Source organism: Lipotes vexillifer, unplaced genomic scaffold, assembly GCF_000442215.2.
Source record: "Lipotes vexillifer unplaced genomic scaffold, Lipotes_vexillifer_v1.1 scaffold1088, whole genome shotgun sequence".
Classification (NCBI taxonomy): Eukaryota; Metazoa; Chordata; class Mammalia; order Artiodactyla; family Lipotidae; genus Lipotes; species Lipotes vexillifer.
In genome coordinates, this window is record NW_006779738.1 from 904,421 (window position 1) to 913,491 (window position 9,071).

At 46.4% G+C, this 9,071-nt stretch overlaps 1 protein-coding gene across 2 annotated transcripts in view; it reads right to left on the bottom strand.

The window, feature by feature from the left end:
• MTR (5-methyltetrahydrofolate-homocysteine methyltransferase) overlaps window positions 1-9,071 on the bottom strand; it is a 118,045-nt gene that overhangs the window by 16,630 nt on the left and 92,344 nt on the right. For both annotated transcript variants that reach the window (XM_007452934.1, XM_007452933.1), the window contains one exon: window positions 6,076-6,157. In XM_007452934.1, the coding sequence (XP_007452996.1) occupies window positions 6,076-6,157 (82 nt within the window). The remainder of the gene's footprint in view (window positions 1-6,075; window positions 6,158-9,071) is intronic.

A 9,071-nucleotide genomic window follows, 5' to 3' on the forward strand; every position in this document is an offset into this window, starting at 1 on the left:
AGATTAAACGTTTTTCTACCTGGAAATGGGTCATTAAAAAAAATTCTACATTCCTTACTACTCAGCCATAAAAAAGAACAAAATAATGCCATTTGCAGAAATATGGATGGACCTAGAGATTTTCATACTGAGTGAAGTAAATCAGAAAGAGAAAGACAAATACCATATGATATCACCTATATGTGGAATCTAAAATAGGACACAAATGAATTTATCTATGAAACAAAAACAGAATCATGGACATACAGAACAGACTGGTGGTTGCCAAGGGGGAGGGGGTTAGAAGATGTAAGCTTTTATGTAGAGAATAGATAGACAACAGAGTCCTACTGTATAGCACAGAGAACTGTATTCAATATCCTATATTCAATAATGCAAAAGAGAATCAGGCTCCCTGACTTCAGACTATACTACAAAGTTACAGTAATCAAGACAGTATGGTACTGGCACAAAAACAGAAATATAGATCAGTGGAACAGGATAGAAAGCCCAGAGATAAACCCACGCACATATGGTCAACTTATCTTTGAGAAAGGAGGCAAGAATATACAGTGGAGGAAAGACAGCCTCTTCAATAAGTGGTGCTGGGAAAACTGGATAGGTACATGTAAAAGTATGAAATTAGAACACTCCCTAACACCATACACAAAAATAAACTCAAAATGGATTAAAGACCTACATGTAAGGCCAGACACTATCAAACTCTTAGAGGAAAACACAGGCAGAACACTCTGACATAAATCACAGCAAGATCCTTTTTGACCCACTTCCTAGAGAAATGGAAATAAAAACAAAAATAAACAAATGGGACCTAATGAAACTTCAAAGCTTTTGCACAGCAAAGGAAACCATAAACAAGACATAAATACAACCCTCAGAATGGGAGAAATATTTGCAAATGAAGCAACTGACAAAGGATTAACCTCCAAAATTTACAAGCAGCTCATGCAGCTCAATATCAAAAAAACAAACAACCCAATCCAAAAATGGGCAGAAGACCTAAATAGACATTTCTCCAAAGAAGATATACAGATTGCCAACAAACACATGAAAGAATGCTCAATATCATTAATCATTAGAGAAATGCAAATCAAAACTACAATGAGGTATCACCTCACACCTGTCAGAATGGCCATCATCAAAAAATCGAGAAACAATAAATGCTGGAGAGGGTGTGGAGAAAAGGCACTCCTGCACTGTTGGTGGGAATGTAAATTGATACAGCCATTATGGAGAACAGTATGGAGGTTCCTTAAAAAAGTAAAAATAGAACTACCATACGACCCAGCAATCCCATTACTGGGCATATACCCTGAGAAAACCATAATTAAAAAGAGTAATGTACCAAACTATTCATTGCATCTCTATTTACAATAGCCAGGAAATGGAAGCAAACTAAGTGTCCATCAAGAGATGAATGGATAAAGAAAATGTGGCACATACATACAATGGAACATTACTCATAAAAAGAAACGAAACTGAGTTATTTGTAGTGAGGTGGATGGACCTAGAGTCTGTCATACAGAGTGAAGTAAGTCGAAAGAGAAAAACAAATACTGTATGCTAACACATATATGTGGAATCTAAGAAAAAAAAAAAGGTCATGAAGAACCTAGGGGCAAGACAGGAATAAAGACACAGACCTACTAGAGAATGGACTTGAGGATAAGGGGAGGGGGAAGGGTAAGCTGTGACAAAGTGAGAGAGTGGCACAGACATATATACACCATCAAATGTAAAATACATAGCTAGTGAAAAGCAGCCGCATAGCACAGGAAGATCAGCTCAGTGGTTTGTGACCACCTAGAGGGGTGGGATGAGGGGGGAGGGAGACGCAAGAGGGAAGAGAGATGGGAACATATGTATATGTATAACTGATTCACTTTGTTATAAAGCAGAAACTAACACACCATTGTAAAGCAATTATACTCCAATAAACATGTTAAAAATATATAAATAAATAAATGCAAAAGATTATTTTAAAAGAATGCATATATATGCATAACTGAATTACTTTGCTGTACAGCAGAAACTAACACAACGTTGTAAAAAAAACTACAAATAAAAAAAATATTGATTAAAAAATTCTGCATTCCTTTCAGCTCTGGCACAGAGTTAAGAAGTGCCCATTCATGTTTGTAAATATTTGTCAACGGCTGAAATCTCTCTCTGGGTTGGTGTCAAGGTCCAAGTGTCCTGGCACCGTTCCTATTACTCAGGCCAGCACTGCTGCAGCTGCCTCGGGGGTGGTGCCGGAAAATACAAGACACACACACCCGTCCTCCTTCCGGCAATGCACCCACCCACAGTGACCAGCAGTGACCACGACAGGAGCCCAAGGATATTTTTTCACATTTCTCTAGTACAATTAAACAGGAGATCAGCTCGGTGCTTTGTGACCTCCTGGAGGGGTGGGATACGGAGGGTGGGAGGGAGGGAGACGCAAGAGGGAAGAGATATGGAAACATGTGTATATATATAACTGATTCATTTTGTTGTAAAGCAGAAACTAACACACCATTGTAAAGCAATTATACTCCAATAAAGATGTTAAAAAAAAAAACCAATAGAATGTTTTGGGAAATACCCTCAACTCACAGCGTTCTGTGTTTCCCTTTCACAGCACCTCTGACTCTCAGCGCTCTCTGTGGCCCATTCACAGAGCTCTAACTCTCAGCATTCTCTGTTGTCCCTTTACAGAAGTGACTAACTCTCAGCGCTCTCGGTTGAGCCTCCAGAGCATCTTAGAGTAACTCGCACTGCTCCCTGTTTCCCCGTCACAGCAGCTCTAACTCTCAGAGCTCTGTGTTGCCACTTAAGTGCTGCTCTGACTAAATCTCAGCACTCTCTGTTGCCCCTTCAGAGCAGCTCTGACTATCTCTCAGCGCTCTGTGTTGCCCATTCAGTGCAGCTCTAAATCTCAGAGCTCTCTGTTGCCCCTTCACAGCAGCTCTAACTCTCAGTGCTCTGTGTTGTGCCTTCACAACATCTTCGAATAAGTCTCACTGCTCCTTGTTGCCACTTATCTGCAGCTCTAACTCTCAGCGCTCTCATTTGCCCCTTCAGAGCAGCTCTGAATTAATCTTACCTCTCTCTGTTGCCCCTTCATAGCAGCTCTAAAGCTAAGCGCTCTCAGTTTCCCCTTCACAGCAGCTCTAACTCTCAGCACTTTCCGTTGCCCCTTCACAGCAGCTCTGACTGAATCTCAGCGCTCCCTGTTGCTCCTCCATAGCAGCTCTAACTCTCAGTGCTCTCTATTGCCCCTTCACAGGAGCTCTAACTTTCACCGCTCTGTTTGCTCCTTCAGCGCAGCTCTAATTGTAAGCGCTCTTAGTTGCCCCTTCACAGCAGCTGTAAACCTCATTGCTCTCTGTTGCCCCTTCAACGCAGCTCTAATTCTCAGCTCTCTCTATTGCCCTTTCACAGCAGCTGTAACTCTCAGAGCTCTGTTTCCCCTTCAACGCAGCTCTAACTCTTAAGCACTCTCTTTTGCCACTTCAGTGCAGCTGTGACTAAATCTCACCAATCTCTGTTGCCCCTCCACAGCAGCTCTAACTCACAGCGCTCTGTATTGCCCCTTCACAGGAGCTCTAACTCTCAACGCTCTGTTTGCTCCTTCAAAGCAGCTCTAATTCTAAGCGCTCTGTTGCCCCTTCACAGCAGCTCTAAACCTCAGCGAGCTCTGTTGACCCTTCAACGCAGCTCTAACTCTCAGCGCTCCCTGTTGCCCCTTCAGTGCAGCTCTGACTAAATCTCAGCGCTCTCTGTTGCCCCATCACAGCAGCTCTAACTCTCATACCTTTGTGTTGCCCCTTCAATGCAGCTCTAACTCTCAGCACTCTCTTTATTACCCCTTCACAGCAGCTCTAACTCTCAGCGCTCTCTGGGGCCACTTCATAAAAGCTCTAAATGTCAGCGCTCCCTGTTGCCCCTTCATAGCAGCTCTGACTAAATCTCAGCGCTCTGTGTTACCCCTTCAAAGCAGCTCTAACTCTCAGCGCTCTGTGTTGCGCCTTCACAACATCTTCGAATAACTCTCACCACTCCCTGTTGCCACTTATCTGCAGCTCTCTCAGCGCTCTCTGTTGCCCCTTCAGAGCAGCTCTGAATAAATCTCACCTCTCTTTTTTGCCCCTTCATAGCAGCTCCAATGCTAAGCGCTCTCAGTTTCTCCTTCACAGCAGCTCTAACTCTCAGCACTTTCTGTTGCCCGTTCAGAGAAGCTCTGACTAAATCTCAGCGATCTGTGTTGCCCCTTCACCGAAGCTCTCTCACCACTCTCTGTCTCCCCTCACAGCAGCCCTGACTCTAAATGCTGTGTTGCCCCATCAACACCAGGTCTAAACCTCAGTGAGCACTGTTGCCCCTTCATCGCAGCTCTAACTCTCATCGCTCTCTGTGCCCCTTCACAGCAGCTCTGACAAACTCTCAGCCCTCACCGTTGTCCCTTCAAAGCACCTCTGACTAAAACTCAGGGCTTTCCGTTGCCCCTTCACAGCAGCTCTAACTCTCACCACTCTGTTTCTGCTTCACAGCAGCCGTGACTCTCAATGCTGTGTTGCCCCTTCAACGCAGCTCTAACTCTCAGCAATCACTGTTGCCCCTTCACAGCAGCTCTGACTAAGTCTCAGCGCTTTCTGTTGCCCCTTCAGATCAGCTGACTAACTCTCAGCACTCTCTGTTTCCCTTTCACAGCAGCTCTAACTCTCAGCTCTCTGTGTTGCGCCTTCACACATCTTCTAATAATTCTCACCGCTCCCCGTTGCCACTCATCTGCAGCTCTAACTCTCAGCGCTCTCTTTTGCCCCTTCAGAACAGCTCTGAATTAATCTCACCTCTCTCTGTTGCCCCTTCACAGCAGCTCTAACTCAGCCCTGTCTGTTGCCCCTTCAGAGTAGCTCTGAATAACTCTCACAGCTCTCTGTTGCCCCTTCACAGGAGGTCTAAATCTCGCCGCTCTGTTGCCCCTTCACAGCAGCTCTCTCAGCGCTATATGTTGCCCCTTCAGAGCAGCTCTGACTACATCTCAGCGCACTGTGTTGCCCCTTCAACGCAGTTCTAACTCTCACGTCTCTCTGCTGCCCAGTCACAGCAGCTCTAACTACCTCTCACCACTATCTGTTGCCCCTTCACAGGAGCTCTAACACTCAGCGCTATGTGTTGCCCCTTCTCAGCAACGCTAAATCTCAGCGCTCTGTGTTGCCCCTTCACAGCAGCTCTCTTAGCGCTCTGTGTTGCCCCTTTAACGCAGCTCTAACACTCAGCCCTCTCTGTTGCCCATTCACAGCAGCTCTGACTGTATCTCAGCGCTCTCTGTTGCCCCTCACAGCAGCTCGAACTCTCATCCCTGTCTGTTTCCCCTTCAGAGCAGCTCGAACTCTCATCCCTGTCTGTTGCCACTTCAGTGCAGCTCTGACTAAATCTCAGCGCTCTCTGTTGCCCCTTCACAGCAGTTCTAACTCTCAGCGCCCTGTGTTGCGCCTTCAACGCAGCTCTAATTCTCAGCGCTCTCTTTTGCCCCTTCAGAGCAGCTATGAGTAAACCTCACATCTCTCTGTTGCCCCTTCACAGCAGCTCTAACGCTACGCGCTCTCAGTTTCCCCTTCACAGCAGCTCTCTCAGCACTTTCCATTGCCCCTTCACAGCAGCTCTGACTAAATCGCAGCGCTCTCTGTTGCCCCTTCACAGCAGCTCTAACTCTCAGCACTTTCCGTTGCCCCTTAGCAGCAGCTCTGACTAAATCTCAGCACTCTCTGTTGCCCCTTCACAGCAGTTCTAACTCTCAGCGCCCTGTGTTGCCCCTTAAACGCAGCTCTAACTCTCAGAGCGCACTGTTGCCCATTCAGAGCAGCTATAACTCAGCGCTCTGTTGCCCCTTCACAGCAGCTGTAACTCTCAGCGCTCTCTGTTGTCCCTTCCGAGCAGCTGTGACTAAATCTCAGCGCTTTCTGTTTCCCCTTCACAGCAGCCCCGACGCTCAGCGCTCTGTGTTGCCCCATCAACACAGCTCTAACGCTCAGAGCTCACTGTTTTCCCTTCACAGGAGCTCTGAAACAACGCGAGGCCCACACTTACCACCACCACGCTCTTAGATGCGTCCAGGACATGGATCACAGGCGCGCTGTATCTTGGGGCTATTTTAACTGCTGTGTGGGTTCTGAAAAGAGGTGTCAGGGAGAAAAACACATCCGTCAGGGCTGACAGTTCCTACACAAGTCTTGTTCAGAACCATTAGAGATAATGTGATTCTACAGTGCTTTCCAGAGAAAGATTTCAAGGTACTTATAAATACTGAACTCCAAATTTCCCTTGGAAAATGAGAATCACTTTCTCCCCACCCTAAGAGGGGGAAGCCAAGTAGAAAAGGAATGGATTTTTGGCCCAGACTACAAAGAAGCCTAGGTGAAAATGAGAAGGATGGTGTCCTCAGCTCTCTGTACCAGCAGCCTGTCTGAAGTAAGGGACCTGACCGGCCCGGGCACAGCACTTTGCTGTCATAAAGGTCAAGTGGAGTTTCTTCCTGCAGGCGAGCTGGTCCTCCAGCCAGGAGCCCTGGAGAACCAGACACTGGCAGGGGCCACGGGTCACCACTCCCCAGCTGCCGCTCCCTACCCCCAGGAGACACCAACACCTCTCCACCCCAAGCCCACCTTGTACTTGTAGGAAGGAGCCTTGGACCGTAAATAAATTCAACACAAAGTAACACAGAGAGGCCAAAGCAACAATATCGTATCCTAACACTAGCTCAGCCCCAAATCCCTTTTGCCAAACTTGAAAATGTCAGTTCTGAGGAAGAAACACCCTTTAATCCTTAAAATTACCTAATTTTACCGCAAAATTGCCCTCTGATTGCTGAATGTTTATAGCAGTAGCATAGGCTACACATCTGCTATTTCATTACGGAACATAACATATTCAAGTGAGAACTGAAAATGTATACGCCCTCCGCTACTGTAGTTAAACCAGGACCCTGAAGCTGGGACAGAAGTGTGGACTTTGCCACAATTCCACATAAAAGGGTGACAACAGTAGTTTCCACAAGATGGACAGTGTTCCCAGTCTTTTCTCCTCCTTCCTTCCCCCTTAAAGTAGAAGCAGCTTTCCCCAAGTCAGATACTTTCATATTCTTTCCCCTCAACTAAAATGTATTTTCATTTGGAAAGATGTCCAGAATATGCTACTTTATGAGGAAAAACTAAAGTAGCAAAACAGTATGTTTAATACAATTTTATTTAAAAAAGAAACAAAACAGGGCTTCCCTGGTGGCACAGTGGTTAAGAATCTGCCTGCCAATGCAGGGGACATGGATTTGAGCCCCGGTCCGGGAAGATCCCACATGCTGCGGGGCAACTAAGCCCATGCGCCACAACTACTGAGCCCGCGTGCCACAAATACTGAAGCCCGCATGCCAAGAGCCCATGCTCTGCAACAAGAGAAGCCACCACAGTGAGAAGCCCGTGCACCACAAGGAAGAGTAGCCCCCACTCGCCACAAGTAGAGAAATCCTGCACGCAGCAACGAAGACCCAATGCAGCCCAAAATAAACAAAACACTACCACCCTCAACCTTCCCCAACCAACCAACTTGTATATAAGTGCCTGTATATTTAGAAAACACAGAGAAACAGACATCAAAGAGTCAGCACTGGTTATATGGAGGTTAGAACTGGGACTGAAAGTGGGAAGGGAGAGACTAAATTTTACTTTCCATTCCTCTGAATTGTTTGACATGTTCTAATAAGTGTGGATTACTGAGGTAATTTTTAAAAACCAAGAGAATACTAAAGGTGCATTATTTGTGTGAGTGTGTTTTTAAGAGGCTTCTAAGGGAAGGCTCTAAAGACTTATTCATAATGAGACAGACAAGACCTCTAACATTTCACCTGTCCCCTTTCTAATTTCTGTGCATAAACAGGAAGCAAAGGACTAAAGCCATAATCCACCAGAACTGGGTTGTGAGATGGAAGTTGAGGTCTAGGCCAGTTAGCACAGGAGATACCTTCTGGACTGGGAGGCCCACCAGCAGGGGGAGCTGCATCTCGGCCCTGGAGCAGCCTAACAAACACCACTGCCTCCTCAGGACCCGTTTTGTGCCCACTGTGTGTTTGGGGACCGAAGATTCTGAAAATATCTTGGGTAGTCTATGAGGGGGTGAAGATTTTCAAACAGTAGGAAAAGTTATAAAGAAGTTGCTTCCAGTTTCAAAACACAAGTTAGACTCTGTATGCATCCTCTTCCTCAGATGCTTCCTTAGTAACCTGAGACACACAAATATACCTCAGTCTTTCTTCTGCATGAAGTTCCCCCAGGAAACAATGTTTTCAGCCTGACGTAACTTCAGTGACATTTCTTTTAAAGACAGCCAGTAAAATTTAAAATGTTTAAATCAATATAATTGATATTTAGTAAGTATCCAAGGGTTCTCAGTGTAATTCTGGCCATTCTCTCTTTGATGATCTTCTGGGAAAGGGAACTGAGAAGAAATGGATGGATTTCATGATTTAAAAAACAAAACAAAACAAATCAGTGTTCCTTTCCAACGCAAACACTGCCCAAGCTGGATGAGCACAGGTATGAAATTTGAGCTTGCCCAGCTATCACAGTGCTTCTGGGGACTTTCCTGGCAGTCCAGTGGTTAAGACTCTGTGCTTCCACTGCAGAGGGTGAGGGTTCCATCCCTGGTCGGGGAACTAATATCCCCCATGCCGCACGGTGCAGCCAAAATAACCAAACAAACAAAATACCACATCAGGGCTTCCCTGGTGGCGCAGTGGTTGAGAGTCCGCCTGTAGATGCAGGGGACACGGGTTTGTGACCCGGTCCGGGAAGATCCCACATGCCACGGAGCGGCTAAGCCCGTGAGCCATGGCCGCTGAGCCTGCACGTCCGGAACCTGTTGCTCCGCAACGGGAGAGGTCACAACAGTGAGAGGCCCGCGTACCGTGAAAAAAAAAAAACAGCACATCAGGGCTTCCCTGGTAGCGCAGTGGTTGAGAGTTCACCTGCCGACGCAGGGGACACGGGTTTGTGCCCCGGTCCGGGAAGATCCCACATGCCGCAGAGCGGCTGGGG